This window comes from Sander vitreus, chromosome 6 (assembly GCF_031162955.1).
Source record: "Sander vitreus isolate 19-12246 chromosome 6, sanVit1, whole genome shotgun sequence".
Taxonomy (NCBI): Eukaryota; Metazoa; Chordata; class Actinopteri; order Perciformes; family Percidae; genus Sander; species Sander vitreus.
The window spans coordinates 30,267,875-30,283,283 of record NC_135860.1 but is presented as its reverse complement, the minus strand read 5'-3'; the positions used below and the strand labels follow the sequence as shown (position 1 = coordinate 30,283,283).

At 42.2% G+C, this 15,409-nt stretch overlaps 1 protein-coding gene across 5 annotated transcripts in view; it reads right to left on the bottom strand.

The window, feature by feature from the left end:
- Positions 1 to 1,704: 1,704 nt before the first annotated feature.
- dop1a (DOP1 leucine zipper like protein A) overlaps positions 1,705 to 15,409 on the bottom strand; it is a 37,574-nt gene continuing 23,869 nt past the window's right edge. For 4 of the 5 annotated variants that reach the window (XM_078253689.1, XM_078253686.1, XM_078253687.1 and 1 more), the window contains 18 exons: positions 15,218 to 15,329; positions 14,789 to 14,971; positions 13,111 to 13,236; positions 11,781 to 11,915; positions 10,945 to 11,000; positions 10,501 to 10,605; positions 9,466 to 9,532; positions 9,084 to 9,228; positions 7,350 to 7,429; positions 6,614 to 6,723; positions 5,618 to 5,767; positions 5,070 to 5,131; positions 4,051 to 4,203; positions 3,659 to 3,795; positions 3,436 to 3,491; positions 3,161 to 3,325; positions 2,503 to 2,632; positions 1,705 to 2,306 (listed from right to left, as the gene is read on the bottom strand). In XM_078253689.1, coding sequence (XP_078109815.1) covers positions 1,998 to 2,306; positions 2,503 to 2,632; positions 3,161 to 3,325; positions 3,436 to 3,491; positions 3,659 to 3,795; positions 4,051 to 4,203; positions 5,070 to 5,131; positions 5,618 to 5,767; positions 6,614 to 6,723; positions 7,350 to 7,429; positions 9,084 to 9,228; positions 9,466 to 9,532; positions 10,501 to 10,605; positions 10,945 to 11,000; positions 11,781 to 11,915; positions 13,111 to 13,236; positions 14,789 to 14,971; positions 15,218 to 15,329 — 2,281 coding nt within the window. In that variant the 3' untranslated portion in view covers positions 1,705 to 1,997. Of the gene's footprint in view, positions 2,307 to 2,502; positions 2,633 to 3,160; positions 3,326 to 3,435; positions 3,492 to 3,658; positions 3,796 to 4,050; positions 4,204 to 5,069; positions 5,132 to 5,617; positions 5,768 to 6,613; positions 6,724 to 7,349; positions 7,430 to 9,083; positions 9,229 to 9,465; positions 9,533 to 10,500; positions 10,606 to 10,944; positions 11,001 to 11,780; positions 11,916 to 13,110; positions 13,237 to 14,788; positions 14,972 to 15,217; positions 15,330 to 15,409 lie in introns of those variants that run through there. The other variant, XR_013502168.1, reaches the window with a different exon arrangement.

Genomic DNA, 15,409 nt, shown 5'->3' with positions numbered 1-15,409 from the left:
ATGGACACATTCACTGGTTCACTAGTAGTACTCACACATTTGCTTATGTAAAAGTGTAAGAAAATACTCCATTAGAGGTGTTGGAATTAATCAAATAATCGGCCGGGCCATAATCGATTATTTCTGTTTACAATGTAATGTCTGCCTAACAACATTTCTGTTTACATATTCTGGTATGTTTTGCACATTCAGGAAGTGTCATGTGTTCAGTGCTGTAGTTTTATGTATCCAATTGATTTAGTATTAGAGCACTGCAGAATGTTTTGGTTTTTGAAGCTTGAAAAGCTATGAATTAAATATCCTATATGGCTTTTAATAGAAAAATGTATCTGACGCATCGAGATGTCGAATCTCTGACACGATAAACGTAATCGAATCAGGAGATCAGTGAAGATTCACACCTCTATACTCCATTACAGGTAAACGTTCTGCATTCAAAATCCTGATATATTATACTTACTCCAACATTATCATACAGTGGAATCAACACCTCTCTTTAACAGTTTTCAAAAAAACGCAACATTATAACCTTAATGAAGTTAGAATGTATTGCCGTACTGTTGTATGAGACATTATCTTTAGCGTAGTGTACCTAATAGACGAGTTACTGAGTGTATGACATTATTATATTGTTTATACTGTTTCAACAATGTGTAAGCAGAATGTAATTATTGTAGCTGGTCGAGATAGAATTAGTTTATCTACTTTATATGAAGTTTGCTATTGTAGTTAAGTCCAGTGGTTTCCCACCCAGGGGTCGGGGCTCCTCCAAACTGCCACAACATAAATCGGAGGGGTTATGAAATGATTAGTGGGGTTGGAAAGAAGAAAAAACTAAGTTCTTCCTCACTAATTTGTATTTTTGGGACTTTTCTCTGACCTTTGCTTGTTTTTGTAAAATATCTGAAACTGTGGTTCTCAACAACCTTTAAATGACACCATCTGCTTACTACTACTACGCTGTTTTTTTTGTAAGGGCAAATAGGGTGGGAACCACTGGCTTAATCTTTAACAATGCATTGTATTTTATAATTGCATGTGTTATTTTCATGAAAAAAAAGACTAACTAGTAACCATTAGCTGTAAACAGAGTGAAACGTGGATTTCCCTCTTACATGAAATGGATGTACTGGAAGTAAACAAGCAGCTCAAAACTGTACTGTAAAACTGTACAGTAAGTACCAAGTACTTAAGTGCATCACTAAATGTACTTAGTAACTTACCACCACTGCCACTGAGACATTTCTTCATACCACCTTCTGCAGAACATTGGATGCAAAGCAGGTCAGTACCACGGTGCCGTGGATAGCAACAAAACCTGCAACTCAATAGGTCTTTATCACAGAGGACTCAACGTGTCACAGTGTCAATGATGACATGAATGATGGCTGAATTCCGTTTAGCTGCGTCAGTTTCAGGCTCCTGGTATTGTGCATGCGGGCTCACTGACGTCTCACTGGGACACTTGAATACAACAGAGCCATCATTAATGATATTAGTAACACCTGTGCTTTTCCTGCTATGACAAGTCACAATGTCTGCTGTGGAAAAAAGGCCTATTTGACTGATCCGTGACTGCCTAGTTACCAGTTATATATATATATATATATATATCTCTCTATCTCACACACACACACAATACCTGTAATCCCCTATTGTGCCAGGGACATTTTATATGGCATGACGACAGCGACAGAGTGCATGTAACCCTCCCATTAGAAATTTTTTATTAAGTCACATCGATATGGAATGGCAAAGCATCTTCACATAAAATGTTAAAAGTCTTTAAAACTGCTACATATATACAAATAATTAAAATGAAATACAATAGCTTTTGAAAAGTAAAATAATCATTATAAATACAAAAAAAAAAAATGTACAAACTATTTTCCCCCCATTTGTATTCTCTTGTCCTTTAATGTACAAGTTGAGGTTTTTCACTAGTGTTGATCAGTAGTTGTGTGTTAATCCCCCCCCTCCCTCCCTTTGCTGTGTTCTCACGTCTTGATAAGGCCCTCGAGAAAGTCTTTTTCCACCATCTCCTCGATGTTCTGTCGCGCTCGACTCCAGAACACCTTCTGGCTCTCCAGCTTGTGGCCCTCCTTGTGGCCGGGGAAGCAGGCGCCTGCTGGGTTGTGGTTGTAGGCGAGACTTGTGCGGCTGCTGGCCTTGCTGTTGAAGACCTGGCTGAGCAGGTTGAAGAAAGGTAGCAGCTGCTCCATGCTGCGGATCACGTAGAGGGTCAGCATCAGGTGACCTGGCTCCCAGGACAGGGTTCGGATGGAGCAGTCCTCCTCTGGGTTTTTCTATGGGAGGGTGTAATGGATGACAAATTACTCAAGCAGAGAATTTCATCTGCCATCCTGCAAGCAGAGGGGACAGTGAAATGGGCTACAACTTGTTAAGGGTCATTTAATGAGCATTCCCCTGCACATACTCTTTATAAGAGGCAGTCATTTGTCTCCATCATTTAATAACTTTTTGTAGACAGAGGGAAGATACCTTGGCTCGTTTTCTCAGCAGCTTGGCCAGTCGGACCACGTAGGGTTTAAACTCTCTCTGATGAGTGCCTTGGCGTCTCACTTCCAATCCTGAGTCGTCTGAAGCCTCTGGGATGAAGGCCCAGCGGTACCTGTAATGATGCGGAACTCACTCAGAAATAATACAATTTTCATCTATTTAACAAGTCACCAGAGCTTTAAAAGTGGCGATATCCGAATGTCTCATTCATACGTTTATTCATTTTCTATCCACATACTGACATTGGGCAATTCTTCTATTGTGACAGACACGCACTTTTAACCAATTATCTCTGTGACCGATCCCCAGACCCAGTGGTTCCCAAACCTGTTCTGCAGGGCCCCCCTTTTGTAGATACAAATATTTTCGGCTCCTTAGATTGAATTGTGATCACCTACAATACGTGGTACATATTTTCTTGCCTTTGTTTTGGTAGTTGTGGTGTTTGGTTTAGCTTCATTGTCTGCTTTTACATTCACCTGGCCGTCCTTTCACAAACGTGTCCATGCTTTGCTAGCTGTGCAGCAGAACCAGGGATTATTTATTGATATTTAGCGTTGCAGCGCCCGCGTTTGGGAACCACTGCCCTAACCCAACCCGATTACAAAGCCTTTTATGACCCAGGCTTGTCTGTACTGACATCTGGAACTGAGGCAGGCTCTCAGGAGGCAGGGCCAAAGCCAGGTCCAGGAGCTTGCAGGCAGACAGATAGAGGTTGAGCCAGCGCTGGCTGTTGTAGGAGGTGGAGAAGCCGTTGCCACCAGAATAAGTGGTCTCCAACCCAGCCACTGACGGCCCTGAGGTCCTAGAGATGGACAGGAGGGGATGTATCGTCAAGGGAACACGGGAAGAAATCCTTTATGATGTTCATTTGCTGCTACAATCCAGTTGGTATTATATTAACAGATAATGTACCTTGATATGTCTTCATCTGCTGTTAGCTCCTGCTCCATCAGAAGAAACACCTGAACCTGCAGGGAAACAGATGTAGAATGTGTGAATGAGTGTGTGTGAGTGAGTTTTTGTGAGTGGCTCCATATGTGTAGAGGACTAAAGGAAAGAAACACATGAAGATACGGTGAGTGAGCGAAAGAGAAAGAGAGGGGCTGCAGTCAGCGATGTCTCCAGCAGTTCTCACCAGTTCAGTGATCATGGTGGGCCACAGGGAGGTGAGATGTTGAGGTGACATGCGCAGCAGCAGCACTCTGAAGAACAGGAACACCTGAGCGTGAAGGATGGGCACCTGAGGCAGACGCAGGCTCTCCACCAGACGCTCTGAACACACACACACACAAACACAATCCCTGAATTTCTACAATGGAGGTGGCGAGCGCAGTTAGCATGACCAATAAACTCACAATGGACACAGTTATGGGAAATACGCCAAATCTACCCACATTTTAAGATTCAATTGTATTCTGTTTATCGTGGGAAATAACCTCTCAACGTGAGGGCGTTACCCGCTGCTGCATACAGTATCTGTATACAACACAAGTACATGTATGCATAGTATATGGGCGTATTGTTTACCCTGTATGTCTGGCAGGTACTTCTGGTACTGGTCCACTTCACTGCTGTAGATGGTGAAAGCCAGGCGCTTGAGCAGCATGGCTCTCTGCTCCAGCTCAGCGTCTCTGTTGGTGAACAGACTCAGAGAGCTGCTCTGGGCTACAGCCACCCGGGCTAAAGGGAAAAACACACACACACACACACACACAGTCAATATTAGTCAATTAATCTGTCAATTAGTCTTTAACATCCAATCCAATCCACTTTATTTATATAGCACGATTTTAACAAACACAAGGTTTCCAGAGTGCTGCACAGAAAGATAAAACAGAAATAAGTAGAATAAATAAAAAACTAAAATGCACTGCCCGCACACAATAAAAATATGCAAGTATACACATAAGATCAACACTACCTGGTGTTAAAAGCCAAAGAAAAGAGGTGGGTTTTAAGAAGATTTTTAAAACTAGACAGAGCGGAGGCCTGTCGATTGTTCAGAGGCAGTCCATTCTGGAGCTGCAACGGCAAACGCTCGGTCCCCTCTGAGCTTAAGCCTAGCTTTCGGCACCATCAGGAGCAGCTGGTCAGCTGACCTGAGAGATCGGCTGGGAGTGTAGGGGTGCAGCAGTTCCGAGAGGTAAGGTGGGGCAACATGTAAAAATGCTCTAACTAAAGGGTTTTTCGGGGGGAGGTTTTCCTTCAAGGGTCTAAGGATACTATGCTGTACAGATTGTAAAGCCCTGTGAGGAGAATGTGTGATTTGTGATAGTGGGCTTTATGAATACAATCGACTTGTTTAACTATATCACATCAGCATATTTCTTTGCAGCTGAAAGGGCTACAGACTTAATAGGAGTAGAAATGAAAGTGTGTGTTTTTGATCGAGACACTCTTTTAATTCTGCCTGCGATGAGACACGGAAAGGGCCAAACATTCATTGCCCTGCAAATGTCAGAAAGAAACAGATGATCTGCTAAATGGCCTGTAACTCACACACAGTGGAAATAACTTATAGTCTACTAAAGAATCGGAACGCTTACTCATGAGGTCTCTGAATGTGGTCTTGTCATGAGTCATCAAGTGGTCAATGATGGCTCTCCAGCTGAAAAATTTGGAAAATGATGTTGATGTTAGACCAATATTCCAGAAACATTGACAAATTAACAAGCACCGCCCCCTTACATCTGGCAATAATATATATATATATATATATATATATAATATATATATATATATATATATATATATATATATATATATATATATATATATATATATATATATATATATACATATCATTCCAAAGGTATGTTGATATATTTTTAGGTAAAATGTTTTTACACTTTGACTTTAAAATGCATCTCTGGTGTCCCTGCGTTTTTATTTTTACCTTTCCAGCGAAGGGGAGGCTGCTAAGACTAAGTCTTCAATGAAGCAAATCTACATGTATAGTGTATGTCCCTTAAAACTGACAGGAAACACATGGTCATGCTTTTTGGTTCAAATCGGTCAATATCCTTTTGTTTCATTACACTTTGTGGGTGGATTTTGTACACCCACACACGGTCAAGTTTCCTCTCCTACTCACTGGCTGACGCAGGAGCAGTCCATCTGGAAGAAGGTGTGGTCCATGAAGAGGTCGAAGGCCTCCTTCTTCCAGGCACGGCGGGTGTACTGGTACCCACTTAGGCTGCTCAACAGTTGGATGCAGGCCCGGTAGCTGGGGGCGTTGTGAGCACTGCCAGTGGAAACAGGAAACAGTACGCTTTCATACAACACTGACATTTCATCCGTTTCACCTTCGTACATCAATATTTTATAATGTAAAAAAGGTTCATAGTGTAGAATGTTTAAAGCCATACCATAGTTAAAGGAGATATCCGGCGCAAAATGAACCTAGGGGTTAATAACACGTGTACCGAGTCGACCGTTCTCTGGGATATGTTTTCATGCTAATCGAATGTGACCAGTTTTAGCGCAAACCGCTAATTAGCTTATAAAGCTAGTCGTCGGGGCACGCGAAAGTAAAAAGAAATTTAGTATATTTCTATACCAATAACAAGCCTCAAAATAGCACCACACTTCCACGGTAGCATAATTAGGGTCCCTACATGTAAACCGAAGCATTAAGTGTACAGAAAGTTTATTAAAAAGATAGATTATAAAGACAGTACCGTTCACATATACAGGCGGGCGCCATCTTGGGAAAACAGTCGACGAACGCCGTGCGACCAGTAACCAGTAACATAGCTCAAGCACGGCGTTTGTTGTTCGACTGGTTTCGAGTTCTTTTGTACTTTACCCGTGGCCCGACGACCAGCTTTATAAGCTAATTAGCGGTTTGCGCTAAAACTGGTCACATTAGATTAGCATGAAAACATATCCCAGAGAACGGTCGACTCGGTACACGCGTTACCCCGTGTTGAACCCCTAGGTTCATTTTGCGCCGGATTTGTCCTTTAAAATGTGAATTTAAGATGTTAATAGTTTTTAACTTCTAAACTTTTTGCCAGAAATTCTGAGAAAACCTCAGTGACAACAAAGTTTGACAACATTTAAAAGAAGTAAGCAGCTGATCCCCCACCTGTGGTTGCGGAGGTAAGGCACTACGTAGTGCATGATATTAACCAGCAGTGGGATCACCCTCTCCTTCTCGTCACTGTAGAACACCATGTCCAACAGATGAGCCAGCACCTGACAAATCAATTCAGCATTTACTTATGTCAGTCTTACACCATACGCTTTCAGTAGGCATGGCAACATTGAGTGACGTTCTTCCAAACCAACAGTAGAAAGTCAGCATTCATCTCAGAATATTGAGCTACTTTGACTCCTTGGCTGGACCAACCAACAGTATGACAAACTGCACTGCAGCGTTAAGCTGATGTATTGCTTTCAGTAAACGCCTTAATCTATAAGCTGCCAACAGCAGTAAAGCACAGGCAGAATCTCAATCATTAGCTCCACATTGAGCTAAAATAGCCAAGATGGTTAGTGGCCAGTGATTTCAGTTGTCCAGCTCAGCTCATTCACAGCACCACATTAAGTCCAGTGGATTGATTCATTGGTTCACTAATAATAATTGAAGTAGAGGTGGAGAGGTGGTCGTAAATCAGCTCTAAGGAGCTCAGGTGGAGTGTGTTAGTGTACTGTAGGGCTGTGCCGGAGAGCATCGGGGCTAAACATTGCTGGTAAATGTGAGTGAGAGCAGCCTGAGACATAATCAAGATGAACAATGGAAATAACTGGCCGGGCCGCTGACTGAAACAACAGTTGGGCAGGGAGGGGTTCGCTGAGTCACAGAGACATGAGTGTTTTACCTCGGCCAACAGTGTGAGGGCGTGAACGCTGTACACGGACGGAGTGAAGCTGGAGGCCTCCATCACGGTGAGCATTAAATCTACAAAACACACATACCAAACATTAGCAGCAGCTACATAGCGGAAACATATTAATACTGCCAGGCTGAAGCATGCAGACAACCCGCAAAATATACATGGCAAAACGCTGTTAGTAGCGCATGTGAACAGAAGCAACTAAGTGCTCCGTTTTGAACCCTCACATAGTTTGAGTGTTTTACATTCAGATTATCTTTCACACTTTTTTTTTTTTAGCTGGATTAAATTAATCCCTCACATTAAAATACAGCTTTGGTATTAACTCTAGGGCTGGGCAATATATCAATATTATAGAGGTATCGTGACAAGAGACTAGATATTGTCTTAGATTTAGGATATCATAATATCGTTATATGGTAAGTGTTGTCTTTTCCTGGTTTAAAAGGCTGCATTTCGGGGCGGCCTCTAGCTCACCCAGTTTGAATCCGACCTGCTGCCCTTTGCTGCGTGTCATCCCCCATCTCTCTCCCCCTTTCCTGTCTATCCACTGTCAGTGTATAATAAAAGGAAAAGCCCCCAAAAAATTATCTTTTAAAAAAGGCTGCATTTCAGTAAAGTGACGTCATTTTCTGAACTTACCACTAACTGTTCTAGCTATTCTAATATTTGCCTTTACCCACCTTTACCTTAATCATCATATCCACTTTATTGATGATTATTTATCTCAAATCTTTTTGTGTAAATATTTTGGGAAAGCACCAATTGTTAAACCTAATTATCGGCGCGATATTAGTATCGAGATATTTGGTTCAAAATATCGCAATATTTGATTGAATTCTTTATATAGCCCAGCCCAAATGAACACAGAAATTATCTTTCCCTTGCCAAAAACACAAATAAAAAAAATAAAATAAAAAAAACAATATCAAAGCTGCCTGTCTAACAGTGCGGATCCATTTTTGCGACAGGACTGAAGCGTGGTGTCGCGACGTCATACATCCACGGTTGATGCTCCACTCCCACTTTCAGTTTGAAAAAATGTTGTCTACTTCTACTGGATAGTCGCGTCGCGTTCAAAAGATTAATTTGCCCAAGATGGGCGTCGGCCAGCTTTTTTGACGTGCAGCATTTTTTTCAAATGCAGCGCCGCCTTCCACGGATGCTTTGTGGGCGCCTTAAAGTCGCTTGACGTCACCCATAGGAATAAAGTGGAGCGAGGCGTGACAGAAGCGACGCACGGCCAGGTGGATCTGCACTGTAACTAAGTACTACTACTAATCAATCATATGTCAGGAGAGACATTTCTCTCTTTCTTTTCAACAATTGATTTATCAGACAGCATGATGTATTTCTGTACACATATTTATGTTTGGAATGGATGTAAAATGCTTTTAACCATAGCCTCTTTTCTACTATAGGCTTCTGTACACATCCACAGCTGACCTAGCCTATATGAGGTGCGTGTCAACTTGAATTATATGTTTGTGCGTCATCTGATTACTGCTCAATAACACAAAATATTTTAAACCTATTTTTCCTCACATTCACATTAGACGTAGGGCCTAAAAGTTGTTTAGTTTCAGTAAGTTTAGTGTAAAACTAGCAGTTATATACTGTAGCAATATCCAGTGACAAAGATAAACAGACAGTCTTCATATGCACTTTCTCCAGAGCAGTTAGTGGTTGTAAGCAGCAGTAGCAGCATCAGCAGCACACCTTCTACGTCGGCTTCCAGGTTGGCTCCATCCACAACTATCTGAGGAGAGGCCTTCACCTCCAGGTTCCTCCTCAGCCACGTGGTTTGCTCCAGAGAGGAGCCTGCTATTGTCCCGATGGCCTCCACCACCTTATGGGTCACATCCTGAATACACAGGTTATATTAAGTTACTTATGTTCAATGGCATTTTGACTGCGGTTCACTCTATAATCCTGTATGACTATACCGCATGAAATAAAAGTAAAACTTGTCATTAAGATGATGTAAAATCAATCTGCAATAGCTGTGATGGTATTGAAGTAAAAAGACAGAAGTATAACCTAAATATGAAACATTATGGAAACAACGGAGAGTTGAATAGTAGCTGAGCACAGCAATTACCTGCAGCTCCCGTTGGTCCTTCTTGCTCTCCAGATTGGGATTCTTCAAAATGAACTCATTCAGAACTCTAGAGAAGACAAAGAGAAAGGGAGCGCCATGTTAAACAAGTTAAAGAATATAATGTGGAAGAGGAAGAAGGCGTAGTCCCAGACTGATTCTAAATCAGAATCAGCTTCAATGGCCAAATAAGTCTAAACACATACAGGATATTTTGACTCTGGCTTGTTGTTGCTCTCAATGTACATACGCTGATATAGACATTCGTCTAAAAACCAGGACAACAAAGCTGAACAAGGTAAAAAAAACATTTGACTACTATGTGCAGATATAAGTTTGTGTATAGGAAAGTGCATATCTACATACTGTATACACCTACATATGTATACACATATACTATACGAGTGTAAACGAAACTCTATGAGCTTTGAGCTCAGTCAGTAGTGAGTTGGGTTGGGAACCGGAGGGTCGCTGGTTCAAGTCCCCACACGGACCAAAGTATGGTGGTGGACTGGTAGCTGGAGAGGTGCCAGTTCACCTCCTGGGCACTGCCAAGGTGCTCTTGAGCAAGGCACCGAACCCCCAATTGCTCGGGGCGCCATGGGCAGCCCCCTCACTCTGACATCTCTCCATTAGTGCATGTGTGTGTAATTCAGGCCTGTGTGTAATAACAACAGAGTGAAAACATTGTAATTTCCCCTTGCGGGATTAATAAATTATTATTATTATTAAGACAATAGTGTAATGCAAAAGTGCTAGAATAAATTAAGTATTAACATAACAGGTTGCTTATATATCTGGGTTAGATGGCTCTGACAGTACAGTGTATGTTCGATGGATATTTACATGTTTAAATTGTGTGTTCAACACTACTAAATGACTATCATCAATCACTGTGATCCATTCAGATCCACATTGGGAATATTTAACATCTACATCCACAAAACTGTTACATTTAAGTATAATTGCACAACTTATTCCCAGTTGTGAGGAAATAGGGGCAGCTGTACCACACTTAAAAGAAGAGAGAAAACCTACCCTAGTATGAGAAACTGTCCGGGGGCAGGCAGGCCTAACGGTATGGAGTCCTTCAGCAATGCCAGCAGAGATGGCCAGCTATCAACTAAACTGGACCCAGGGATCCTAGGACACAAACAGGCCACAATCATGAATGCAAATTAAAAAGGTTTTACCGGAGTCTAAGTGCTGCTAGCACCTAATTGGTTAGTTCAGCTACATGTGAGTGAGAAACAAGGAAGTGTTGTTGTTGTGGAGCTGATGAAGTGTGGAGAACAGTAAAGTGCTGCTTAAGAAAGTTTTCTGTCTCCATCCGGCTGTTTCTTCTCATTAAGAGTGACCCAACCGCCACATATCAAACCCTCGCGTTACAATGGCATCATTTAAATTAAAAACTAATAGATGTATAGTACACAGTACATACAGTATGTACTGTACACTGCTGTTGGGAAGCAGTGGACTCACCTCTGGACGTAGGCATAGAAGAACTGCAGCATGCAGACCTCCAAGGAGAGGTGCTTCTGTGGGGAATGGTGAAGAAATAGTATTAATGTAATGAATGACTATGAACAGAGCCAAAGTCCTTGTGAAAATACTAAAATCTAAAGATTGGCTTAAAAACATTAGAATGCACGTATTGCATAAAAGCATGCCAAAAATAGTACATATATTTAAAATAAATCGAACTTTAATTTTTTTAAAAGCCTGTTGTCGAAACGGTAACAAATGTTATGTTATGCAGGCAGAAACTCGTACAGCTGTCCACTGTCTCATAGCTTTATGCTGAGGTAAAAGAAGACAGGGACGAAAGCATTTAAGCTAGAGTGCGGATCGGGCCGCATTTTTCTGTCCGAGCCCGGCCCGCGTCCGACAGAGCAGTAACCGAGCCCGGCCCGAGCCTGACAGGCATTAAGATATTTATGTCCGAGCCCGACAGTTAAACTCTCGTTTTTATCTCATATTAATGACACACGTACGTTTGTTTGTGTGGAAAGCCCGCTTTTATTAAACAACTGTAGGAAGGCACTCGGAAATGTCAACAGATGATCGCATCAGCGCACACGGGGCAACAAGCGCACGTTAACACAGGAGCGCACCTACATAATAAGCTTTTTTAAAATTTTAAATGTTCAATGCCTTATCGCGCTGATGTGACTGAGCCCGACCCGAACATCATTTCTAAATATCTGTCCGAACCCGGCCCGTTGGGTAATGTCGGGTCCCGACCGGCTTGGTTCGGGTATCCATCCTCTAATTTAAGCTAATGGACTATAGCAATAAAAACTTAAAAAAAAACCAACCTTGTCCTTTGCCATGGCAGGCGGCTGCTTCAAGACCTCTTTGACCGTCTGCATGACCGTCTCAGTGCGCATGGCACTCACTGAGCGAACCAGCTCGACCAGCAGCAGCTGCTCTTCGCTGGCTAAAGGAATCACCTGAAACACATGGTTTAAATACAAGGATTTAAAAAGCCTTGTGAGAGCCATTTTCAATTGTTTTGGGTGTAGGACACAAATTGTCCACTGTTGTCACTAGTGTGCTTTTGAGTGATGTCTATTTAGGTAGGAACCTTTTTAACAGGTCACAGGGGGTGCTGTTAATCAGAGGAGTACAAATAGTTGTTGACCGCATCAAATTGCTACACACCGCAACGCTCATGTGGATGTGTAAGTGTTTGTTGATGGAGCTTAAAGGTGCTCTAAGTGATGTTGGGTGACGGCACTTCTTGTTGACGTTCGAAAGTATTTTCAAACAAAACGGAGGCTAGCTCGCCCCTCCCTCCTCCTCATCCAGCCGCTCCCCCTCCCTTCCGTGCTTCCGCGCACTAACCCCCCCAACCCCCACCCCCATATCCTTCTTGTCGGTTATTGTCTGGAACACTGTTTGTTATGTTTGGTGGTGCAGGTTGGCGCAGTTTGTTTTTGTTGGCGTTTGTGGAACCTGGGCTGTCTACAGAGACCGCAGTTTTTTTTTTTACAGTGTGTTCAGGGGACAGGCAGCTAGCTGATAGTGAGGAGTTGGTTTTTTTACAGTGTGTTCAGGGGACAGGCAGCTAGCGGATAGTGAGGAGATGGTTTTTTACAGTGTGTTCAGGGGACAGGCAGCTAGCCGATAGTGAGGAGATGTTTGCTGTATGTGAAGTTGTAGCCTAAAAAAACACGTCACATCGCTTAGAGCACCTTTAACGGACACATGGATTCTTGCACGTTCATTCGAAGAACATTGTGATCAAAACCCAAAAACGCAACAATGACTATTGGAGTCTGTGATTTCAACAGTAGGCTACTGAGCGGTGTAAGGTAGAAGAGAGCGCGTCAGCTACTTTACTAGCCATAGACTGTATAGCTGTACGTTTTTAGGCCCACTCAATAAGGGACATACTGGAGTCTAGGCATCTCTATTGAGAACAATGCTAATGAGAGGTTCAAATCATTTAATGTGCTGCTTTCATGTTTTTTTAAAAAATGTGAAACATGTTTTACTTTAAGATGTAAACAGAAATGAATACACTTTCCCGCTTACTGTATTGCCCAGTAAGTAAATTAAGTCTGATGTAAATGATTTTCAATGCAGGCCTCAAGACAATACCATCTAAAGGTGCGTACTTCTTTTACCCACCGGTTTACCCACCTTATTTCTGACTGGAGTCTTGACTTGCTTCCTCTCATTCCAAACGTAGGCAATTGCTGCCATGAAGTGAGCTCCATGGTTCATGGAGATTGGACCCAGCAGCTCCAGGATTTGCTGCCGGAGGTTCTGTGGAACAGAAGTAAGCAAGGAAGTTAGGTTGGACCTAAACAGCTGATTACTTACTATGCAAACAATTTCAGTTACAATGCATACAATATCTTTCTGTGTATCTTGCAGTATATTGTGTTTGGCAAAAAAAAAAACACAACCGAACGCAATAAATAAATCAAACACAGTGATATTTCCTCAAATGAATAAACATTTCATTTTCAGATATGTATCACACGGTTAACTTGCACAACATGAATTGTCAAACAACATTATCTACATCAAAGTTGAGCTGCTGTTAATTTTTTCTGCACTCTGCTCAATGTGAAATGCTCAAACTGAGTTAGTAGCAAAAGTAAGTTTAAGTTAGCAGGTTTTTCATTATTCCCCCTGCAGGGACACAGACCCTGTAATGAATACAAATTATGTTCTGTGCAGGATAAAAAAAAAAAATCACTGTATTATCTCGGTGAAAATTACATTACCAACCTACATCTGGTACGACAAGGGTAATGACTACTTGCATAAAAATACAGAGCTGTAATTGCTGAAAGAAAAGTCCTTCAGTGCCAGTAATAAGATTCAGTTCTTCCTGTTGAGACCAGTAATCCAAGTATTATGTATGGAGTTAGAATACTTTCTCTGTAGAACATTTTAGGCAGGGCTGCCAACATCACACATCACACATCACACTTCAGTTTCCTGTTTTATACCTGGCCTCTGTTAAGTGCTAAAGGAGAAGTTTTAGGTAATCTACAAAACAAATGTGAGCTATCTTTGCATGTATTCTACTTGGGTAAGGTTTAAGACAATACAATACTGAACTATACAGTATACTGTAAGTGTGGTACTATATTCATCATATCTGCCATTTTTTCTCTTTGAGGTGGAAAAAGTTCATTTTAGACAAATAAACTCAGGCACTTTCTCTCTCATTTCTTAGTATGTTCATTCAAACATTCTCCAGTCAAGACGTGTTCAATTAAGACTAGTCTATATCCACGACGTTCCACTTCTGGGATTGCTCCGTTGCCGACGGAAATTCCGCCGGATTCACTCATTGAGGCCGGATATCCGTTGCCTTGGGCTTCCTTTGTGTTGACGTTCTAAACTCTGGTGGATTTGTGAGGACTATGGTTAACTGCTCCTCAGATCTCTGCAGGGTAAATCCAGACAGCTAGCTAGACTATCTGTCCAATCTGAGTTTTCTGTTGCACGACTAAAACTACTTTTGAACGTACACATGTTCCACCAAAACAAGTTCCTTCCTGAGGCTATTTTGCAGAGGCGCCGTGGCTTCGTACGGCGCTTAGCCCCACCCAAGACGATTGTGATGGTTTAAAGAAATGCCAATAAACCAGAGCACGTTTTTCTCCCATCCCAGAATGCTGTGTGGACTCGCCAGACCTTCCTCTGCAGCACTGTGGAGGAAAGTCTTGCAAAGCGAGACTAAATTATGACTGACAAGAGAAGGACTAGTTATCACTTTGCTGGACTGGCCAAGACCTGCATTAAAATGTGTTATTGAGTTTTTGATGGAAACACTCTGAATACATGTTGCCTGGTGTACCTTAGTGGAGCCCAGGTTGATGTTGGACGTAGAGGCAGCGGAGGCAGCAGCTGGCTTGTCGGAGTTGTCAGCCTGGTGGAGGACGCTCCACAGCAGGGTGACAGAAGACATGATGGTGTGGAGGATGGATAGGATGCCTGAACGAGCCTCGGCCAGGTGCTTCTGGTCAACACTCACTTGCAACTGAGAGGCAGAATATGCAACAGACAGTCAGTACTTATCCAATACCATTATGCAAAGAAATAGAAAATATCAAGCATATCTTAATACAAATCATACTTATAAATGTAACAGATGAATGTATAAACTGCAGCAAAGGAGGCCTGCATTCAGAATTGCTATATATTCACAAGTGTGTGCAGAGGTTGTAAACATTCACTGAGAAATGAAAGAGCAACTTGCAACAACACAGGTGCTCGGCGCCCTCACCTGGTGGTACTGGGAAGTGGGATCCAGCAGGCAGTAATGGATGATGGCTGTCACCCCCTCCAGCACTGTCAGAATCAGGTCAGGAGGGATGCAGAGAGCCATCCACTGGGGTCTAGAGGAAGAATATGCGATTTAATCAACACATATTTTTGAATTAATGTATTGCTATACATAAAACCTAAAAAGCCAAGC